General features: G+C 49.2%; 1 protein-coding gene across 1 annotated transcript in view; it reads right to left on the bottom strand.

Moving 5' to 3' along the window:
- The window catches only part of SOBP (sine oculis binding protein homolog), a 110214-nt gene that overhangs the window by 34944 nt on the left and 51235 nt on the right, over window positions 1-24035 (bottom strand). Inside the window, exon 3 of the mRNA XM_030195192.1 lies at window positions 2978-4926. Coding sequence (XP_030051052.1) covers window positions 2980-4926 — 1947 coding nt within the window. The 3' untranslated portion in view covers window positions 2978-2979. The remainder of the gene's footprint in view (window positions 1-2977; window positions 4927-24035) is intronic.

Here is a 24035-nt window from a genome sequence, read left to right as displayed (position 1 = left end):
CCTTGTGATCTTGGGCAAGTCACTTAGCCCTCCTGGGACAGAGAACTATCCAGAGTACCTGTATGTAACTCACCTTGAGCTACGACTGAAAAAGGTGTGAGCAAAAATCTAAATAAATACTGAAGGATTGTTTACATTATCAGGTTTTGCAGCCATACATGTGGTCAGATCCCTGATGCAGGCAACTGTTTTGCCGAAACACGGCCGTGTTGGGTCCATAACATGCTGGAATAAAGACTGTTGATTTCATACAGTGTTTCTATCGTCTCACTGTATTTGTTCATTTCCCCTTAAAAGCAGAGCTGGGACGCTCTCTACACAATAGGGGTGTATGAATCGGGAGTTTTATTCTATTTTCTTTTGGAGGGATCCTTTATTTTTTTTTGGGGGGGGGGGGGTCTGGGTCCCGTAAATAGCGGGTTGGCGATCAGCCCAGATTTTCAATGCTGGACCGTTTCTGGTGACCTGGATTGACTATCCGGGTGTTTTTTTGGCTGGTTTAAATTTAACTGGCCAAGCCAACGTTCAGCACTGGCTGGTTAAGTTTAACACATATTCTATGGGGATTCAATAAATTAACCAGAAGTACAATCCTGCATACACAATCCACTACCCGTGCTCCTCACTTCTTTTAAACACTTTATTATGAATAACAATTTTGACAATGAATATACTTTCACATCACTATACAGACACCTGAACTCACTCATACCAGCCTTTCACTGCGTCATTCAACCCAGTCTCTCTACATCTAAAGTACATTATATACAGCTACATGCCGAATCACCGCTGTGAATCCAGGAGTGCATCCAGGAGGTTTTTGAAGCAGTTGGGACGCTCTGCAGGGAGTCCCATGCTGGACTCATTATTCCTAAGGTGTTTAGAGTTGTTCCTCCTGAGGAAGGATTATCCGAAATCCGGTTCTCACATCGAGGAGCTTGGAGCGAATGAGGAAGTGAAATGAGTTGAAAGGTTGAGTGACATATGCAGCCACCGGAAGCCCTTGCCAAGCTGCGCTGCAACATCAAACCTGGATTTGTGAGGTTATGGTGTTGGCTACGGAGTTTTAGTAGCTGAAGATGCACTGCTAAGTGATATTACTTCTGGTTGGAAGAGAGAGAAAAACTGTCTACATGGGACTGTGGTACATGTAAAAGATACAAAGACGCAACAGAATGAACATTGGTTCAGGGTGGATGCACTCCTGGATTCACAGCGGTGATTCGGCATGTAGCTGTATATTATGTACTTTAGATGTAGAGAGACTGGGTTGAATGACGCAGTGAAAGGCTGGTATGAGTGAGTTCGGGTGTCTGTATAGTGATGTGAAAGTATATTCATTGTCAAAATTGTTATTCATAATAAAGTGTTTAAAAGAAGTGAGGAGTACGGGTAGTGGATTGGTTAAGTTTAAACCAGCCAAAGACATTCCTGCTAATTTGGCCATCAAACTAACCGGCAATATTCAGCGGGCGATAACCAGCTATCTCCTGCTGAATATTGCTGGATAGGCGGTTAAGTGGCATTTAACCGGCCAGGAGCCGTTCCGAGCTGGTTAAATGGGTTTTAAATATCGGAGGGTAAGAAAATAGAACGAAACAACACAAACCAATGTTGTCAGTGAGTCTCGATATCTGTCAAAATGACACAAAACTAGCCAGCTGCATTGGGTTTTCTATTTGGTTTTTAAACAAGACGCACACCCTTCAGTCACCACCGCTCGCTGTGGGAGGCAGGAGGCAGAGCTACGTGGACCTTCTGGTCGACCCAGTTTGGCAGTTCTGATCTCCGCACGAACATTAACTCGTTATTGCCTGACCGGGGCACAGAAACTTTTTTTGTTAATGGAAACTGGGTAATGGACTCTTTCCCGATACAGCTTGCTCTGGACTCCTCTGATCAGGGAGCAGGAAGCGGATCCGCCAATCAGGCGAAGGCCAGATGGAAAGCCGTCAAAACCAAAGGCATATGCAGCAGATTCTATCATTGGTCACGCGTCTAGTCTTCAAACATGAAAATCCTTAGACCTTTTTCTTTCGCCTACAGATACATGATCAGATTTGAACTCAGCTTGGTGTGTTTTCTAATGCTGTACTATTGTTTTTTGTGTTTGCTGTATCTTTAAACTCTAATAAAATATTAAAAAAAAAAAAAAAAACCCAAAGGCATATCTGTAATGTGATTTTCAGAACGTTACTACAGCGACAACACAGGTGGCTCGGAGGTAGATCGCCTTGCTCTTGTACACATCTTTACCAAAGTAAAAGGTGGGGCTGGTGAGAATGGAGTCAGTTTTAACAGACTTCCAGTTAAGACGAAATTAAAAATCATGCACGAGTCATATCAGAAGTCTGCTTGGACCATTCTAAAATATTTGAGGTAATATTATGCTCGCTAAGGGGTCCCTCTTACAAAGGCGCGTTGAAAAATGGCTTGCGGTAGTGTAGGTGCGGGTTTTGGGTGCGCGCCGATCCATTTTTCAGCGCGCCTGTAAAAAACGGCCGGTTTTTTTTTTTGCCAAAAATGGACGTGCTGCAAAATCAAAATTGCCGTGCGCCCATTTTGGGTCCGAGACCTTACCGCCAGCCACTGACCTAGCGGTAAAGAATCCAGACAGTAATGACCTATGAGCGTCGAATGCCAATTGGCACGCGTCCGTTACGCGCGTCCAAAAATTTAAAAAAAAATTTTTTCGAACGCGCGGTACAAATGAAATCACCGCAAAAGCCACACAGTAGTCGAACAGCAACTCCATTTTGGCGCCTTGTAGACACTTACACAGCTTAGTAAAAGGACCCCTTACCGGTGCTGTATTTTACAGCTACATCTGTCTTTAAGTTCTGCTTTACACCATGTTGTGCACGGACAATCTGTGACTCTAATGTTTCACACTTACAGCATGCACAGAAACCACCAGGCTCAGAGGAAGGTAATCAGACCTAGAAAAGCAGGGAAGGCAGTAGTGTAACATACAAACCTTTACTTATTCTGATTTCGAATTCGGAGACACCTCCTTTTCAGTGGCGGCTCCAGATCCTCTGGTCCCGTGCTGAGAATTGTCGTTGGAACTATGCACGGCGTTAGCGCAGTCTTTTCTGCTGCTTTTGGCACAGGCTGGATCACGCAGCCCGTTTTGGGTAACATCCGCAAAGCGTATGCATGGTCCTCGTCTGCCGGATGGTTAAGGTTTGGGTCTTGCTTGTCCCCACCAAGCAGGGGTTCTTCCCCAGTGATCTTCTTGGTGGCCTCTATGTCGAGGTGGCAGTTCGGGGAACAGTTGTTCTCTTTCACGGATTCCGACTCACTCACAGCTGGTTCCTCTTGCAACTGGGGCTTCTTCTGCTCCTGAGGTGGCTCAGAGTTCTTTGAACCCTCTGTGCTTTTCGTGCCATTCACAATGGGGTTGCAAACTGCCACACTGGTCTCAAGTCCTGGCGTGCTAGAGGGGAGTGAAACAGGCCCAGCACAGTAGGCCGGGTCACTGCAAGGCAAAGTTTTTGATTCAGCCGGACTGGGATTGTCCCTGACGTTGCTGCAGTTTCGTTTATCTGTGCTACAAAAAGCCAAATTTACAACACTGTTAGGTTCCCGTTCGACTTTAATCTGAGCGTGCAAAGCCCTATGGATGACGTTGTGCAACCGGGACCGGTGGGCAACTGTGAGGTCTATGACTCCATCCTGTGCAGTGTGTAGCACGCTGGCAAATCCACACTTACTGTTCACTGGACTACTTGGTCTGAGAGTCAAATCAACAACTTCCACTTTCCTGTGTTCCTGTACCGTTGACGCTTGGTTCAAAGACTGTCCTGAGCAGCTGGATGGAGACTCTGAAGGCTTAGAAGACCCTTTCTTGGTATCCCGGGGGGACAAAGAGTTGCTGGTTGGCTTAGCCCCATTTGGGTCACTGGAGGTGCTTGGAATGATGTTCTCCCCGTTGCTGGAGAACCCATTGGGTGGCTTAGAGTCAATGACGTGAGGGATGGGAATTGGAATAGGGATGGGTACGGGTAGTGGGACAATAACGGGGTATGGCACTAAAAGGGTTGGGGGTGGCACCAACGGAGCAAGTGACGGTAATCCAAAGTTCACCATCTGTGGCATATGCACAGGGCCGTTTGGCATCATGCCCACTGGAGGGAAGGGAAGACCAGGTAAAGGAGCACCAGGAGGGTGAGGTGGTAGGAGCCCAGCAGGATTCCCAGGCAGAGTTGGTGTGGTTGGTGGGTGGATGTGAGGTGATAACATTGACCTATGCATTGGACTGGAGGCAGGACCCATACCTCTGGGGCCACCAGGTGGGGGGCCAATCCCTGGAATCAATGGGTTGGGCAAAGGGCTGTTAGGATTGGAACCATGTGGGCCCCGAATGAACGGCGGTCGGATCTGCTGCATAATCTGCTGTTCCATGAATATGGGAAGGGGAACTGGGCCGCGATTGGTCATCACCATGGGAGGACTGCGAGAGGGGACGCCCATTGGAGGCACAAGGCTGGGAGGCGGTGGAATAGACCCTGGTAGAACATTTGGGCTCTCGCTGATAGGGATGGATTTGGGGATTGGCGTGGGGATTTTAGTAGCAGAGCAGTTGGTAGGGTCCGATGGAGTGGCAGATGACGAAAGTCCAGGACCTTGGCTTTGGCCGGCTGCGGGCACCGGGGAAGGGATCTTTCTCCGAGCATCTGCCAGCGGTAAGCTCCAAGAATCCGGCGTCAGCAGCTGCACCCCTGCGGCTTCCGCTTTGCTCTCCATTAGAGGATGAACTGCATTGCATAGGCCGACCGGAAGATTGGCCTGCGTCTCTTTGTAGAAAATGTCCATTTTGTACTGGTTGAGACATTTTGCACTGCAGAACTGAAGCCTTCGTTCCCCGTCCCCAAAATCCAGGTATTCTTTAGTGTGTCTTATGTGCTTACACCAGTCACATACCTAGAACACAGCAACAAAACCAAAAAAGGTAAGACATACGATCTTCCTTCAGCATTAAAAACCCCATCCACTTAATCTGCTGCAACCAACCTTCCCCTTTACTTGTTCACAAAGCTGTCATTTTCAGATCCTAATTGAGGGTTAAAAGAAAACAGAAATGCTTTGGAAAAGCCTATTAGATCATGGCTAGAAACATTGAGAACGCAAGGAAGCAAAATGGAAACACTACACAGGAAAGCGAGCTATATACACCTTTAAGTGTTTTTCGGTTCACGACACCCCTCCCCAGTGGCGTAGCTAGGTGGGGCCAGGGGGGCCTGGGCCCCCGTAGATTTGGCCCTGGACCCCCCTGCCGATGACCCGCCCGACCCCCCCTCCCGCCGCCAACCCGCCGTCACCTGCCTTTGCTGGCGGGGGACCCCAACCCCTGCCAGCCGAGGTCCTCTTCTTCTCACAAAAGGCTTCCTTCTGTTTCTGACGTCAGACTCACAGAACGAAGCCTTGCAGATCAGCTGATCTACTACTACTATAAATCATTTCTATAGCGCTACCAGTCGTACGCAGCGCTTGATCTGCAAGGCTTCGTTCTGTGAGTCTGACGTCAGAAACAGAAGGAAGCCTTATGTGAGAAGAAGAGGACCTCGGCTGGCAGGGGTTGGGGTCCCCCGCCAGGAAAGGTAGGCGACGGCGGGTTGACGGCGGCAGGGGGGGGGGTCGGTGGCAACGCCAGGGGGGGCTAAAATGTGCCCCCTCACCTCGGGCTCTGGACCCCCCTCCCGCCGAAGTCTAGCTACGCCCTTGCCCCTCCCCCCAGCCACATGGGTCTCCGCTGACAACCCCCCCATGGGTCTCCACACTCCCCCACCAGATAGGTCTCCACACGCCCCCCTTTCCCTTTAGCCCCCTCCTCTCACACCAGCACACCTTTCCCAAATCCAGCATCGCTTCTATCTTCCTTCCTGCAGGTCCAGAATCGCTGCCGCTTCCTTCTCCTTCCCCCGCCGCTGCCGCAGTGCTTGCAGCTTACATTTTCGGGCCGTCCGCGATTCACAAAGGCACTCCGGGGCCTTCCCAGTCTGCCGTGTCCGGCCCTCTCTGATGCAACTTCCTGTTGCGAGGGCCCGATGTGGCAAAGGGAAGTCCCCACAGTGCCTGTGTGAAACGCAGACGCCTGAAAATGTAAGCTGAAAGCACTGCAGCGGTGGCGGGGGAAGGAGAAGGACGTGGCAGATGCCGGACCTGCATGGGGGGGGGGGGGGGAAGTAGGGAGCGATGCGCCGCGGCACCCCTGAGAGTTTCCTGTGGCGCACAGTTTGGGAACCATTGGTGTAAACTGTTCCAGCTATTATTCTCTCTCCGGTCGATATTCAGCCCGGCTAAATCCCACGAGTCCGGATACTTAATGCCGGGCTGTTTCCAGTGGCCAGCACTGAATACCCATTTTTTTTTTGGCCAGTTTAAACTTAACCAGCCAAATCAATATTCAGCACTGGCTGGTTAAGTTTCAGCTATTTGGCTGGCCTGATTTGGCCGCCAAACTTAGCCACCGGCGATGGACTGAATATTCGCGGCTAGCCAGTTATATCACAAGACATAGCCGGTTAGCCGCTATGCGCTGAGCGCTAAAATTCAGCGGAGATAACCAGCTATCTCACGCTGAATATTACTGCTTAGCCAGCTAACTGCTATTTAACCGGCTAGGCGCTGTTACTGGCCGGTGAAATAGCGCTATCGGCCGGTCTGTATACTCTGTTGGCCCAATTTTCTGAAACGCTGACTGCTGCTATCCGTATCAATGCTGTATTTTCAGTGGCACTATCCGGATAGAACCATGGCGGAGCGTGGTCATTCCATCTCTCTCTATGAATGGTCAGTGACAGTGGCGGCCCTACTGTTAGGTCAACTGAGGCGGGGGCCTCAGGCGCCACTCTCCAGAAGCACCACTCTCCCCTTCCCTTCCCAACTTTCTTTCCTGCGTTTATGTTTTTCTTTTCCAAAAGGCGGCAGGGATTCCCATATGTTGCCCTGCCGCCGGCACCGGCCTCTTCTCCCTACTGCGACCCACCTATTCACGTAACTTCCTGTTTCCTCAGAGGCGGGACGCAGTAGAGCGAAGAGGCCGGTGCTGGCGGCACCATGGCAGGGCAGCCTATGGGAATCGCTGCCGCCTTTTGGAAAAGAAAAAAATAAGGTAAACGCGGGGAAAAGGGTTAAGGAGGGAAGGGGGAGATGCCAGACCGGGCGGGGGCAACATCTCATTCCTGCCCCTGGTCGGTAATATTCAGACACTATCCCTCAAATTCTCTAAACAGCTCCTAAGCTACAGAATAGAGTATGTTATCCGTGTAACATAATTAGTTAACATAGAGGGGCATAATCGAACGGGGGCGCCCATCTCTGACGGCCCCGTAAAGCGGCGTACCCGTCCGTATTATCGAAACAAGATGGACGGCCATCTTTCATTTCGATAATACGGTCAGGGCCGGCCAAATCTCAACATTTGGGCCGCCCTTAGAGATGGCTGACATTGGTTTTCGCCAATAACGGAAACTAATGGCAGCCATCTCAAACCCGGCCAAATCCAAGCCATTTGGTCATGGAAGGAGCCAGAATTTGTAGTGCACTGGTCCCCCTCTCATGCCAGGACACCAACCGGGCACCCTAGGGGGCACTGCAGTGGACTTCACAAATTGCTCCCAGGTGCATAGCTCCCTTACCTTGTGTGCTGAGCCCCCCAAAACCCACTCCCCACAACTGTACACCACTACCATAGCCCTTAAAGGGTAACGGGGGGTACCTGCATGTGGGTACAGTGGGTTTCGGGTGGGTTTTGGAGGGCTCCCATTTACCACCACAAGAGTAACAGGTAGGGGGGGATGGGGATGGGGATGGGCCTGGGTCCGCCTGCCTGAAGTGCACTGCACCCACTAAAAACTGCTCCAGGGACCTGAATAGTGCTGTGATGGAGCTGGGTATGACATTTGAGGCTGGCATAGAAGCTGGCAAAAAAAAGGTTTTTTTATTTTTATTTTTTGGGTGGGGGGGGGGGGGTTGGTGACCACTGGGGGAGTAAGGGGAGGACATCCCCGATTCCCCCCTCCAGTGGTCATCTGGTCAGTTCGGGCACCTTTTCAAGGCTTGGTCATGAACAAAAAGGGACCAAGTCGGCCAAATGCTCGTCAGGGCCGCCCTTCTTTTTTCCATTATCGGCCGAGGATGGCCATCTGATAACCACACCCCCGTCCCGCTTCACTACACTGCCGACACGCCTCCTTGAACTTTGGCCGTCCTGCAACGGAAAGCAGTTGAAGCCGGCCAAAATCGGCTTTCGATTATACCGATTTGGTCGGCCTTATGAGAAGGCCAGCCATCTCCCGATTTGTGTCGGAAGATGGCCGCCCTTCTCCTTCGAAAATAAGCGGGATAGTAACATAGTAGATGATGGCAGAGAAAGACCTGTACAGTCCATCCAGTCTGCCCAACAAGATAAACTCATATGTGCTATGTTATTTGTATACCTGACCTTGATTTGTATCTGCCATTTTCAGGGCACAGACCACAGAAGTCTGCCCAGCACTAGCTCCGCCTCCCAACCACTAGCCCCGCCTCCCACCACCGGTGCTGCCATCCAATCTCCGCTAAGCTTCTGAGGATCCATTCTTTCTGAACAGGATTGCTTTATGTTTATCCCACGCATTTTTGAATTCTGTGTTAATTGGGGCTTAATTGGATATCAGTACCAATGATTGGCGTTAACAAGAACTAATGGCACTAATTAGCAATTGCGCTAGTAATGGATTTTCACACCCTATTCTGAGTGCCTAAGTTGTGTATTGCAAAGGGGATGCTAACGTAGGCATGAGCATGTCAGGGGCGTTGCGGTTATTCCTTTCTAGAATAGATGCATTTAGACGCCCAACTCAGGCACCAGAATTTACACGAGTCACAGATAAGGCGTAAGTGTTTGCGCCTAAAGGTTGGCGTGTAAATGCGGTCTTACGCTAGTATTCTAGAACAGTTTTGGCGCGCAACTCTGCCGTTAAAGAATATCTGCGTAGCGTCCAGGTTTTTGTATAGAATTCACCCCTAGATTCTAGGTGGTTTACAAAAATAACATTCATGAAATTATCATAAGTACATAAGTATTGCCATACTAGGAAAGACCAAAGGTCCATCGAGCCCAGCATCCTGTTTCCAATCCAGGTAACAAATACCCGGCAAGATCCCAAAACAAAACATTTTATACTGCTTATCCCAGAAATAGTGGATTTTCCCCAAGTCCATTTAATAACGGTCTATGGATTTCCTTTAGGAAGCCTTCCAAACCCTTTTAAAACTCCGTTAAGCTAATCTCTATCACGCAAAAACTAAAATAACAGATTCCAAACTTTAATTAAAAATAAATCATCCAGAAAAAGCCCGAGTGAAGAAACAGGCCATGAGTAACTTCCTGAGCTGTAAATACTTCTCCCCCTTTCTTAATTCCACAGCTAAGTTGTTCCACAGTTGAGATCCTCCAATATAAATGGTTTTGCACCTGATATGCTCCATTCCAGGGCTGCTGTTTCCTCTTCAAATCCATCTAGGAGCCCTTTACTACATACGCCCAATGCACGCCAATTCAGAACTACTGCCTGGCTACCACGTGGCCCGGGCCGCAATTTCATTTTTTTTATGCGCGCCCACTACGTGCACCAGAAAATTTCCAGCGTGCAGTGCTAACCGGGCGGTTATCGGCATTGCATGCGCGCTGACGATTACCGTCTGGTTAACGTGTGAGACCTTACTTCTAAGGTCTCAGGCCCAAAATGGGACATGCGCCAACTTTAATTTTGTCGCACGTCCATTTTCGGCCAAAAAAACAAAAGGCCTTTTTTGCAGGTGTGCTGAAAAATGAACCTGCGTGCATCCAACACACGTGTCTACACTAGCGCAGGACACTTTTCAGCACACCTTAGTGAAAGGACTCCATGAATAACCACTCCAGTGGCATAGGAAGGGGGGGCGGTGGGGCGGTCCGCCTCGGGTGCACGCCGCTGGGGGGGGGGGGGGGGGGGTCGGCTCCGCTGGTTCCCTGCTCTCTCTGCCCCGGAACAGGTTACTTCCTGTTCCGGGGCGGAGAGAGTAGGGAACCAGCAGAGCCGACGCAGCTCCCAGCGACGTGCCGAGGGGGGGGTGTGCCATGCTGCACCCGGGGGGGGGGGGGGGGGGGGGTGCGCAGCGGCGACCCGCCCCGCGTGTCAGCCACCCTTGCTATGGCACTGAACCACTCAAACTATAGATGCCCTTTCTCCACATTGCACAACACTATCGTAACTCCAGCAAAACGTAATTCGTAAGTCCCTTTGAACCGAAACTTATTTTTGGATAACAGTGGGATACAAGAAGGCATAAATAAAAATGAAAACTAAATTTGGGGGGCCCAGGGCAGAAATTAAAGAGGGAGCTCCAAATCCCCTCTCTTCCCAGCCTCCTCCTCCGATTTCCCCACTCACCATTACTAACACACATAAAACAACTTTGAATTACTTCTTCACACACAAAACAGACAGACCTTCAACAAATACACCTGTCTCTAACATATTGATTTTTCCCTTTCAGCTATTTCCTCCTGGGGTTTTTTTTCCTGCCTGTCCACTCAAATTCACTCTCTCTCACACCCTTCTGCTTTTTCATTTTCAGCTACCTATCAATTTTCCATCTCCTCTCAGTCTCCAGCTCTCCCATTTCCCATCTCACTCCTTTCCCCGCCTCCTATCTCCTTCTATCTACTCCCCATTACCACATTTCTACCTGAGTACTCCCTATTCTCCTCTCACTCATCTTCTTGCCAACCCCCTTTTGACTTCTCCCACATGGTTCCACCATTTCCAGAATCTCCTTTCCCTCTCTCCACCCTTGTAGCCCACCCCAGTCTCTTTGCCTGATATCTCCCTGTCCCTTTCCCTCCACCCCTTAGCATCTTCCTGTCCCATTTCTCTTCCCTCCTGCCCCTCCTCCATGGGTCCATCTCTCCTCCTCTCTCTCTCCACCCCCATGGTCCAACATTACTCCCTCTTCTCTGTTCTTCTTTCTCCCCCCCCCTCTTTGATACAGCATATCTTTCTCCCTCCTTCCCATTGTTCAGCATCTCTTCCTCCCTTTCACCCCCCCAGACACAACATTTCTCCTTCTCTCTTCCCTTCTTTCTCTTTCAGCCTGCCCTCCCATCCAGCATCTCTCCCTCCCTCCCCACCACTCCCAGGTCCATCATCTCTCCCTTTCTCTTCCCAACTACTCTGCCCTCCTATTCCCTATCTCTCCCTCCCTCCCCACCATCTCTCCCTTTCTCTTCTCAACTTCCCTCCCTCTCCACCACCCCTGGGTGCACCGTCTCTCCCTCCCCACCACCTCCATCATCTCTCCCTTTCTCTTCTCAACTGTCCTGCCATCCAGTATCTCTGTCCCCTTCCCTCCACACCAACCTCCCCCTCTAGTCCAACTTTTCTCCCTTTCTCTTCCCTCCCTCCATCCTATTGTCTACCATTTCTCTCTCTCACTCTCTGTTTCTGGGCCCATTATTTCTTCCCTCCACCCTTGGTCTGGCATTTCTCCCTCTCTTTGACACCCCTCCACCACCCCCCGTCCAGCTTCTTCCTCACCTTCCTGGCAACTGCATTCTTCTTCAAGAGGGTTGCCAGCGCAGCAGCGAGGACACACTGTCTTTGCCCTCTTCGGTGCTCTCCCTCTGCAGCGGACCGCAGAGGTTGAGTGGACTGCGGCAAAGGGACAACTCTATAAACCAAATTCAATGCTTTAAACTGTATTCTCCATTACGCCGGCAGCCAATGTAAATCATGCAATACCAGAGAAATGTGATCAAATCTAGAACACCCCCCCCCCCCAAAAAAAAAAAAAAAGTTGTGTTGACGCATTCTGCGCCATCTGCACAGGTTTAATCGAGTACAAAGACAAGCTTAAAAATAGCAAATTACAAAAATAAGGGTATCACAAGAGATTGTACCACTGTCCTAAAATTTGTCTTCGACAAAAACACCCCTACAACCTACACACCATTCTCAGCGCCTAAAGCCTAAAGCTGGAATAAAGCCAGCTAAGCAACTGTTCTAAAACCGCAATTACATGCATAAGGGCCCGATTCTACACATGGCGCCTAAAATTAATGCGAAGTTAAATATCGCACGTAAATTTACACACAGTATTCAGAATACGTTTAGGCGTAGTTTGATGCAAATAAATCTACGTGCGTCCATTTACGCCAATGAAAAGCTGGCGGACAGAGGATGTGCCTGAAGGAGGGGGTGCTCTGCCCTGGGTGGCAGCCACAGTAGTTTACGCCACTGATAACCGGTGCTTGCTTATCTTTGGCACACCCCTGACCCGCACATCTTGCATTTGTGCGCTCTAGATTTTGTGTGCGCTGTTTATAGAATACTAAGGACAGTTACGCACATAACTGCTAATTAGAGCCAATTAGTTTCAATAAACACCAATAATAGCCATTAATTATTAAGTCCAATTAGCATCTAATTAAACAATTAAATTATGCACAGAAATTTGCATTCAAGCTTTCATTTGCTTTCCCAAGTTTATAGAATCAGGGGGCGTCTGGATAGCTATAAGGTTTTTAATTTAGGAAGGTGTCATGAAGAACTTAGCAACCCGCCTGGGGCTACCCTACAGCCACTTAGAAGGTCTATCCCCATCACAGCTCAAGTCCATCTGCACCTGCCGCTTGTTCTTTACACTAGCACCCTCCTCCCACCGACTGGATCCCAACCGCCTCTGTGTAAGTCTCCCGTTCTCAAATTACCCCCAGTGATTTCTAGGTTACTGGGGCTACACTCCCAGTGGTCCCACAGTTCCTGGAAAATACTCACAGACCAAACACACAAACCACCAGGATTCTCAGTCCAGACAAGCAGAGGCAATAAATTAAAAATAAAAATGTTTTTAAACTAAAAATAATAATGTTTATTTTCATGAAAAATTAGAACAATGAACAGAAAAGGAGCAATCAGCAAAACAATAACAGGTAACTGAAATATGGATCAATTATAACACTATCTAAACATTTGTATACTATCTAAATAGTACCTGGGGAGATCAGGATATAAAGCTGCTCACAGGTTATCAAATATAACTGTTCACAGGGCCTTAGCAAAGAGATCTTTCTCTCTCTTCTCCCTGGCTAAGACTGGGGCAAAGGCCAGTACATTCTAGATGAATTGAGCTCCTGGGCCAATCAGAGCCCAGAAAAACAAGTTTTAAAAGTAGCTGGCCACATCACTGCAGGTTACCTCTTATCTGTGTTAACTAAAGAAGGAACAGTCAGTTCTCTGTAACAGCTTTAAACATAAACATGCAACACCTGCTGGCCAAACTAGAGAAATACACTTCAAGAAATAATACAATTTACAGGCTTAAAACCCATTGTTGTGTCACAGACGGCAAAAAGGGAGTAGTATCACAGCTCTCCATACAGCTGGCACCTGTTATCACACTGCGCTGAATTCATGTGGACAATTTAAATGCTAAAGCTCACATGCATAGGCGCCGACCCCGTGGGTGCTCGAGCACCCCCAATATTTGACCCGCCAGAAGTTCCCTTCCCAGCCAGCCTGACCTGCCCAGTGCCCGCCCTCTTCTCCCTCAACAGTCCTCTGCCCTCACCTCCCTGTGTGCCGCCCAGAATTTAAAACTCATCTTACCTCAAGGTCCCGGTGGCAGCAGTGAAAGGCGAGCAGGCTCAGTGCTTCAGCCTTCCCTTCTCTCTCAGTTCTGGTTTCACCCTTGTGGAAACACGAAATGAGGGGGGGACCAGAGCTGAGAGAGAAGGGAAGGCTGAAGCGCAGAGCCTGCTTGCCTTTCACTGCTGCCGCCGGAACCCTGAGGTAAGATGAGTTTTAAATTCTGGGCAGCACGCAGGAAGGCAAGGGTGGAGGACTGTTGTGGGAGAAGAGGTCGAGCTGGGGTCTGACTGGCACTTGGAGGAGAGGGGGGGCCTGGAACTCGGAGGAGAGGGAGGAGAGCCTGGAACTTAGAGGAGAGGGAGGGGGGCCTGGAACACGGAGGAGAGGGAGGGAGGCCTGGAATCTGGAGGAGAGGGGGCCTGGAACATGGAGGAGAGGGAGGGAGGCCTGGAACCTGGAGGAGAGGGGGGCCTGGAACACGGAGGAGAGGGAGGGAGGCCTGGAACCTGGAGGAGAGGGAGGAGGGAGAGGGAGGGAGGGGGGAGGGGGAATGCACCACCTGTAAAAAAAAAAAAAAATTTCAGCACCCCCCAATCATTTTGAAAAGTTGGCTCCTATGCTCACATGTAAACACTGACCACACGGCTGTGTATTTTTCTTTTTTACCGTAACTATAAAAAATGTATTACTTTGGCAAGCCAATGAAGTTACATGCAGCTGAGATATCTGTATGAATGAATATGTGCACTTAACTTTATATGGATAAGATATCTGCATAAAATCAGACCTGCTGTTTCTGTGTCAAACCCGCATGCGACCTGGGGACTGACTGAATATCACTGCTGTCTGGATTATTTACAGCCCGGCCCCCAGCCCATTTTATTCACCTATCCACCAGAGGGACACAGAGAAGTCCTTTGGTATACTGACTTGTTTGGTGCTTTATTGTAACTAGTAAACAGGAACTTGTTGCATCAGAAAAATGTCACTCAAAATCAAAAAGCAGAGGAATACGTTTTGTTTCCTGTGTTAGGGTTACCTTGGGCTGATCTGATCTGAGAAATACCATTTTAAGAACATTTTTATCTTGGGTGGAAATTTATAACTAAGAATAAAAAAGGAAGCAAAGAACTTCAGAACGACTCCCGTGAGCATTTTATTTAAAAATAAAATTCCAAACACTGGAAAAACATTGGCTAAATCCAATCCCAACACCACCCATGAGCCATGAGCAGGATTATCTTTATTGAGGGAGGGTGAGGCCAACTGGAGCTTTGAGAGTCCCCGGGTGGCCATGGTAGACCTGCTGTCCACATGCAGGGCTTCATTTCCAGGAGAACAGCCAGTGTGACAACTGAGAGGAGATAAAGCAGTGGGGAGAGCAGAGACACCGACTCGAAGAAGGCAGCAGCCAATGGCCAGATTCTACAGACCAGGCTCATCCTATAAACCAGGTGAGGAACTGGCTCAGGACACCAAAATCCCAGTCCGGTCTACCTTCAAACTCTTAGAAGGACAGATGCCAGACTAGGATTCTGTTGCCCTTTATTACCAGCCCCTGAGAAAGTGCCTCACCTGGTCCAGTAGGAGGGGGAATTTGAGAGACTGGGGAGATACTGGATCACTGGCGGAGGAGGGGGGAGAGCTGAGGGAGGGATACCAGATTTGGCGGGGGGGGGGGGGGGGGGGGGGAGACACCAAAGCAAAAGTTGGTTCAGGGCGCCATAGTCCCTTGATTCGGCCTAAGTCAGATTGTGGGAAACAATCAAAAGTGGGATAGAGGAGAGGTAGGGGGTAGATGCTGAGAGAGAGAGAGGGAAGGGACGAAAAGCAAATGCTAGGCAGAAAGAAAAGGGGGAAGAAGAGGGCAGGTTCTGGGGGCAAGGAGGAGAGAAAGGGCAGAGGTAGACACTGGAAGACAAGGAGAAGCAGGGTGTGGATCCTGAGGGTGGGGGGGGGGGGGGGGGAGGGGTAGATGCTGGGGGAGGGAGGAAAGGAGTAGATGCAGATGCTGGGGGGGGGGGGGAATGGGAGGAAGGGACAGGGGAAGATACTGGAGAGAGGGATGAGAGGAGAAGCAAAGTCCAGATGCTGAGGAAGGGAGGACAGGAGAAACAGAGTGCAGGTGCTGGAGGGAAGGGGCAGAGTTCCCAGTCTCTACCATTCGAAAAACACTAGTATAGCCGGGGACCAGAGAAGCCGTGATCAGAGGTGGAGCAGGGGCAGCAGTGAGGCAAGAATCTAGCAGCGTCTGAAAAGATAAATAGTCATTTCTGTTGCTCCTTTCATTTACAAATCAAAACAACACTCAGATTTTTCCAGACTGATACTCCAAAACCACCATCTGAAAAATCTCACTCTCAATCCCATTGAATCTCAACTTTTGGTCTGGTGCATAAGACCATCCTTGGCATTTAACATCTCACCCCCCTCTCCCACTGCATACCCTCATCCTCTGCTCCAAATATTTTCACCTCACCTCCCCCATACCCTGCCCCCCCAGCATCCTTCCCACCTGTCTGACCTCCACTCCCTGCCCTGCAACATCACCCCTTCTCTCTCTCCCACTCCCCTGCCTCTCTCCGTGGTCTCCAAAATCTCCTCCCTCTCCTCCTCTACCTTGCAGCCCTCCCTCACCAGCAGGGTGTACAACTTAGCCCTACCTGAACCCCCCCCCCCCCCTCTCTCTCCTCTATCTCTCCTCCCTCTCCCTTGACCAGGATTTATCCTCCACCCCTTCCTCTTTCCCCAATCACTGGGTCCAGGTATGCTGATTCAGGACTTCAGGCCCAATGCCTTGATTTTCAGGCCAAAACAGATCCCTCCCCACCCCACCCTACCCCCTGAAATTCAGGACAGGGCATTAGAGCCCCTTCCTGTTACTTAGGAAACCCAAGGAACAGGTTAGGCCACATGGGACATATTAGTGTGCTAGGGCTCAAGGGTGTCATGCAAACATTTTGGGGCCGATATTCAGCGTGCGGGAGGCAGCCCGGTTAACTCCTGCGGTCTGCGGTGCTGCCAGATATTCAACGCCAGGCCGTTACCGGTGACTGGCATGGAATATTCGATTTACTTTTGGCCGGTTTAAACTTAACCGGCCAAATCAATATTCAGCACCAGCCAGTTAAGTTTAAACCAACCAAAGGTAGGCCTGAACCAGCCTGCCAAACATAGGCAGCGATGTGCTGAATATTAGCGTATAGCCGGTTATATCACGTGATATAACTGGTTAGCTGCTAACAGGGGCGTAGCTAGGTGGGGCCACGGGGGCATGGGCCCCCACAGATTTAGCCCTGGCCCCCTCTACTTTTGACCCCCCCCAATGCCGACTCTCCCCCGCCACTTTCGATCCCCCCTCCCGCCGCCGCCAGCCCTCCCCCACCGCCGCCAGGTACCTTTTCTGGCGGGGGTCCCCAACCCCCGCCAGCCGAAGTCTTCTTCAGCGCCGGTCTCCGGCGCCTTCGCTGATCTGTTTCTGTCAAGTCCTTACGTCCTGCGTGCACGTCCTGTATGTAGGCCCCGTGCAGGACGTGCACGCAGGACCCCCGCCAGCAATGGTACCTGGCGGCGATGGCGATGGGGGAGGGTCAGCGGCAGAAGGGGGGGTCGAAAATGGCGTGGGGGGGGGGGGGAGTCGGCGGCTGGGGGAGGCGGGCTAAACTGGGCTCTGGACCCCCCCTCCCACCAAGGTCTGGCTACGCCCCTGGCTGCTAAGGGGAAGATTCTAAATATGGCTCCTAAAAAATTGGCTCAGAAATCAGTGTCAACAAAGCGTATTCTATAAGCATCGCCAAGAGTTAGGTGCGGTATATAGAATATGCTTAGTTGGCATCCTAGTGCCTAAAACTATGTTCATCCATTTACACCAACGAAAATGTGGCGTAAATCCCTGTGCCTAGATTTAGGCCCACTGGGCCATATGCCATAACTATGTGAGTACACTTTGGAATGCCCAAGACACACCCATTTCACCACCCATAACCACACCCCTTCTTGCCTGTGCAGGTTAGAAGTTAAGCGCACTGAAATATAGAATGCAATTAGCGAGTTCTGCGCGTAAATTGTAATTAGTGCCAATTAGTGCTCATTAATGCTCGTTAGAGCTTGTTAAGCCAATTAAGTTAAGCTAATTGTCAGGGCCACCGAGGGGGAGGGGCAAGATTCCCCCAGGCCCGGCCTCCAAGGGGGGCCTGGCGCCAGGGTCTGTCTCTTTCCTGCTCCTGACAGGACCCAGGTGATCGCGTCCCAACAGGAGCAGAAGAGAGAAAACTCCAGGGCTGGGTCCCCTCCCCCCAGAGGCTGGGGAGAAGTAGACATAGGACTTCGGGGCCTCTGGTTTGGCTGGCGGGGGTCCCCAAACCCCCAGCAGAAGCCCTCTTCCAGGGCAGGCAATGCAGTAGGGAACAGCGCTGGAGGAAGTCTTCTGCTGGTGGGGCTTGGGGACCCCCACCAGCCAAGGTATGTGGAGTTGCAGAGGGGGGCAGGGAGGGGGGGCAAAATGTCCCGTCCCCCCACTTTGTGCTCCGGCCCCTCCCCCCAATTTTTGTAGTCTGGCTATGTGGTGGTCCAGGGGGGCAGCAGCAACGTGTGGGGGGGGGGGGGGGGGAGCCCAGCAGCAGCGGCGGGCCGGCGGCCCTGCCCCGGGTCCAGGTCAGTCTCTCGGATTTCAGCATAGATCTCTGGTGCTGTATATAGAATCCACGGGAGGGCTGACCAGGTATATTCAGATGAAGATAACCGACTATCTCCCGCTGAATATTCACAGATAGCAAGTTACGTGCTATTTAGACAGCTTTGTGTCAATAGGAACCAAAGTTCACCCTGCTCCTGCCAAGCTTCGAACTCCAATACATCAGAGAAATTACTGTGATTCCGTGAACACATTAATTTTGCAACTGCACCAGCTCTGGCAGATGGCGAGGACGGAATCTACAATTCAAATAGGATTCTTGTTTGCACAAATGCTTCAACTTCGTGTGGCATTTGAAACAGGAATTAAGAGGAGGAATCTTGCCACAGCTATAAACAGATAAACAGATGTCAGGTTTGGATTTTTTTTTTTTCATTTGCTATTTCAGTGCTTTTAAGTTATCCATCTGGGTAACGAAACAGGAGGGGAAAAAAATGTTTTCCAAAAAGTTCCTCAGTAATATTGGAAAGTGTCGTCATCTGGGAATGGCCGAAGATCTTAGGCCAGGGATGACGGCAACCAAGTAGCCAGCACAGCAGAGATAAAGGACGCAGACCCAATTCTAGTAAGCCTCCTCATTCTAATTTCAGTGAAATCAATGATTTCTTGTCACACAATCTGTTTCTTCTGCTAGTATCACCTGATTCGATGCAACAGCTCCAGCCTGTATGGTGCAAGGCGATTCCCAGGCTCTCGTTTAGATTTGCAGCCCAGAGGACAGGGGTAAGCACGTTATATATTTACCATCCATCGCCTAAAGCTTCAGGTAGCTGCAAGCTGAAAGTTTTACCTTTGCCCAACAAACTCTAAAAATTGCAGACCGTCCCACTTAGCCATCTCTCTCCATTCCAATCTGTTCAAAATTCTGCTGCACGACTAATATTCTGCCAGTGTCGTTATGCTCATATTAGTCCTCTCCTCAAGTCACTTCACTGGCTTCCTATCCGTTTCCACATACAGTTCAAACTCCTCTTATTGACTTACAAGTGCATTCACTCTGCAGCTCCTCAGTACCTCTCCACTCTCATCTCTCCCTACATTCCTCCCCGGGAACTCTGTTCACTGGGTAAATCTCTCTTATCTGCACCCTTCTCCTTCACTGCTACCTCCAGACTCCGTTCCTTTTATCTTGCTGCACCATACGCCTGGAATAGACTTCCTGAGCCGGTACGTCAAGCTCCATCTCTGGCCATCTTCAAATCTAAGCTAAAAGCCCACCTTTTTGATGCAGCTTTTAACTCCTAACCCTTATTCTAACCCTTATTTTATCATCCTCACTTTAATATTCCCTTCTCTCTTGTTTGTCCTGTTTGTCTGTCCTAATTAGATTGTAAGCTCTGTTAAGCAAGGACTGTCTCTTCATGTTCAAATGTACAGAGCTACGTACGTCTAGTAGCACTATAGAAATGATAAGTAGTAGTAGTAGTAGACCGTGACCAGATATCACTTGAGCCCCAGGCCTAGAAAAGTTGATGGCGTTGAAAAAAAAAACCCAGTACCTTATTTTTGCGCCAACATCCCAAAACACAAAAATATTTCAAAGCCAGAAGACCAAAAATATTCTGATTTCTGAAAATTCAGAATACAACCTATGAGCAGAAACTTTGCTTCCTTTCCAAATCTAGAACATAAGAGTAGCCATACTGGGTGAGACCAATGGTCCATCTAGCCAAGTATCCTGTTTTACAAACAGTGGCCAAGCCAGGTCACAAGTACCTGGCAGAAACCCAAATCACGGCAACACTCCAGAACTCCAAAGAGTAACAAGATTCCGGAATCATAACAAATAGCAAGATTCCATGAAGACTCTCAAAGAATAGCAAGATTCTGGAATCCTAAAGAGTGACAAGATTCCATGCAGAATCTCAAAGAGTAGCAACATTCCATGTAGAACCCCCAAAGAATAGCAAGATTCTGGAATCCTAAACAGTGACAAGATTCCATGTAGAATCTCAAAGAGTAGCAACATTCCATACTACAAATCACCAGGGCAAGAAGTGGCTTCCACATGTCTGTCTCAATAGCAGTCTATGGACTGTTCCTCCAGGAATTTGTCCAAACCTTTTTTAAACCCAGATACGCTAATCGTTGCTACCACATCCTCCGACAAAGAGTTCCAGAACTTAACTATTTGTTTAGTAAAAAAACTATTTCCTCCTGTTTGTTTTAAAAGTATCTCCATGTAACTTCCTTGTCTTTGTACTTTTGGAACAAATAAACAAAAATCGATTTACTTCTACTCGGTGATGGTGGGACAAGGGAGGGGCATGGAGTGAGGCAGGTGTTGGTGGTTTTTTCTCTGTTAAAAAAGTTGGCAACCCTATGGGGTAACACCTCTGTCCTGGGCATACAGTTCCTTATTTTAGAAGAATCCCAATGTCTAAATAGCAGCATTTAAACATCTGGAGAGGCCCAAACGTTTAAACACCATTACAGAACATGTCGAAAAGCCACATGAGTTCAAAAGAGGAGGGACATGGGGAGAGGAAGTGGTCTGGGCAGGATGACAACACAAATGTACATTCCCTATTTCACATAGAGAACCCAGGTCTGCAGTGGGAAACCCAGATGTCGGAATTTAGACCTGCCCTGAGACATGACTAAGTGGTTCAATAGCCTAGTGGCCCTGGGCAGAAAAATTGCGGTCAGCCTGCTATAACACCATTGCTCTCTAAGTGTTGGGGAGGATGCACATTTCCCAAAGCTGGCATATTACAGTTAATAAATTAAGAAGAAAATACTTCTTTTCTATCTTTGTTATCTGGGCAATGCTTTGGTCCTAGTGTCTCTTCCAATTTTTTCAGGTTTTTTTTTTACTTTCTCAAGGGTCTCTCTCTATGTCCACCATTCATCTTTTCTGTGTCCCTATCCATCCTGTCCAGCATCTTCCTTCTGTGTTCCTGTCTTTATCGCTGTCCCTATCCTCCACCCGAATTCAACATCTCTCCTCTGTGTCCCTATCCCTCCCCTTGTGTCCAGCATTGCCCCTCTGGGTCCCTGTCCCTATGCTTCTTCCAAAGCCAGCCTCTCTTCTATGTCCCTGCTTCTGTTCTCTCTCTTCCCTTCCTCCTGCACCCCCCACCCTCTGTGGTTAGCATCCCTCTCTAGATCTCTCCGTTGGTCCAGCATCTCTACCCCTGGTCCAGTCTTTTCCCTCCCTCCACCCTGTCAAACACCTGCCCTCTCTCTTCTCGGTCCCTTTTCGTCCAGGTCTCTCTCTCTCTTCCATCTGTTCTCCACCCTGGTAAATTAAGTGTGTGGATTTCTCCCAGGGGATTACAAGAACCGGTTTATAGAATTCTCCAGTGGCACAGGGGGTGGGTGGGAGGAACAGCATGAGCGGGAGGGTGGAGAAACCAGCCCAAAGGGAGGTATTAGGAGTTAAGTGACAAGAGATGTCATATGTGGGGTGGAGTTTGAATGTTATAAAAGTTGTAGTGTTAAAGCGCACCTGGTCTTTGGTTGCCTTCACCCCCACCAAGACCCGTGAGGAGAGGTGGGTATCCTGATCAGGCCCAATAACCTAAAGCTGAACCAAAGAGTAGTTTCTGCTAACAAGAGTGGTAACGGAAGAAGTAACTAACTTGTTACTCTCACTCACACACACAAGGATTGACTCGGGCTGCACATACTGCAGCAGGACATATTTATCTACGCCTACCCTAGCTCAGGGGCGTATCTGCGTGGAGCCACAGGGGCCTGGGCCCCCGCAGATTTTGCCCTGGACCCCCCTACCACCGTTAACCCTCCCCGCCTACCGCCGTCACCTACCCCCGCCGAGGTCCACTTCCTCCTGCCGGTTTTTAAAAATATTACTTCAGCTGGCGGGGGACCCCAACCCCCGCCAGCCCAGCCGAGGTCTTATTTAAGTTCTTCATCCTCGTGCTGTGAAAGCTGCATCCCTTCCAGTTTCGGACGCAGTCTGACGTCGCAGCACGTTGTGCCAATTATAATGTTCAAGTACATATTGTGTTGTCATTGCAAATAGTATACCATGCCATACTTTGTATCGTTCAAATATTTTTACTGCTCTAATTGCCTCTGCTCATGTTTGATCTATTCTTACTGTACACCGCCTTGAGTGAATTCCTTCAAAAAGGCGGTAAATAAATCCTACATAAGTACGTAAGTATTGTCATACTGGGACAGACCAAAGGTCCATCAAGCCCAGCATCCTGTTTCCAACAGTGGCCGGTAACAGAATTCAAACACGCGTGGGATAAACATAAAGGAATCCTATTCAGAAGGAATGGATCCTAAGGAGCTTAGCCGAGATTGGGTGGCAGAGCCGGTGGCGGGAGGTGGGGATAGTGCTGGGCAGACTTATACGGTCTGTGCCCTGAAGAGGACAGGTACAAATCAAAGTAGGGTATACACAAAAAGTAGCACATATGAGTTTGTCTTGTTGGGCAGACTTGATGGACCATGCAGGTCTTTTTCTGCCGTCATTTACTATGTTACTATGTAATCCAGGTCACAAATACCTGGCAAGATCCCAAAAATGTACAAAACATTTTATACTGCTTATCCCAGAAACAGTGGATTTTCCCCAAGCCCATTTAATAACGGTCTATGGACTTTTCCTTTAGGAAGCTGTCCAAACCTTTTTTAAACTCCGCTAAGCTAACCGCCTTTGCCACATTCTCCGGCAATGTCCTAGTATTTTTGGAAAGCGTGAACAGACGCTTCACATCTACCCGTTCCACTCCACTCACTATTTTATAGACCTCTATCATATCTCCCCTCAGCCGCCTTTTCTCCAAGCTGAAGAGCCCTAGCCGCTTTAGCCTTTCCTCATAGGAAAGTCATCCCATCCTAATAAATAAACTGTGAGGAGAGCTCTGGTGGGTAGAAAGGGTTAACCCACTGGCAGCAGAGCAGGGAGAAGCCTGTTCAGTGCCAAGGAAGAAGTGCAAGAGGGACAGGGAGATCTGATCCCGAGTTGGTCTGGCAGCTGGATATAAGCCCAGTGGGACAGGTTGCCGCAGAAGGAGTGGAAGCCACAGCCTTGGATTCTTCTGCCAGAAAGAATTTCTTTATTTGTTATTTGTTTCATTTGTATCTCACATTTTCCCACCTATTTGTAGGCTCAATGTGGCTTACATAGTACCGGAGAGTCCTTTGCAGACTCCAGTGAGAACAAATACAAAGTGGTGTAGTGGTAAGACAAAGTTCATGTGGCACAGCCACACTAGGGAATCGTAGAACGGAAGAGTTGTGTTATGTCCATTGCGTGCTTTAGTTTGGTCGTGTTGCTGAGGTTGGGCATTTAGGTCGGGTCGTTAGCCTTCTTAAACAGGTTAGTTTTTGGTGATTTGCAGAAGTTTAGGTGGTCGTACGTCGTTTTCAGGGCTTTTGGTAATGCGTTCCACAGCTGTGTGCTTATATAGGAAAAACTAGATGCGTAAGTTGATATGTATTTAAGTCCTTTGCAGCTTGGGTAGTGCAGATTTAGATGAGTCCGTGTTGATTCGGATGTATTTCTATGGGTGTTGGAGGACTGGGTGGCTCTGTAAATATGTAAATACTCTAGGATTTTTTCAAGAGATTATCAATTCAGTTTTTAGAACCGTTACCACTAGTCTTAGGGGCCCTTTTACTAAAGCCGCGTAAGTGCCTACGTTGCGCCAATTTGAATCTACCGCCTGGCTACTGCGTGGCCTGGGTGGTAATTTCAATTTTTTTTACACGCGCCCACTATGCACTGGAACATTTCCTGCGCA

Source organism: Microcaecilia unicolor, chromosome 3 (assembly GCF_901765095.1).
Source record: "Microcaecilia unicolor chromosome 3, aMicUni1.1, whole genome shotgun sequence".
Classification (NCBI taxonomy): Eukaryota; Metazoa; Chordata; class Amphibia; order Gymnophiona; family Siphonopidae; genus Microcaecilia; species Microcaecilia unicolor.
The sequence above is the reverse complement of the archived record's forward strand: the minus strand, read 5'-3'. Positions and strand labels throughout refer to the sequence as shown.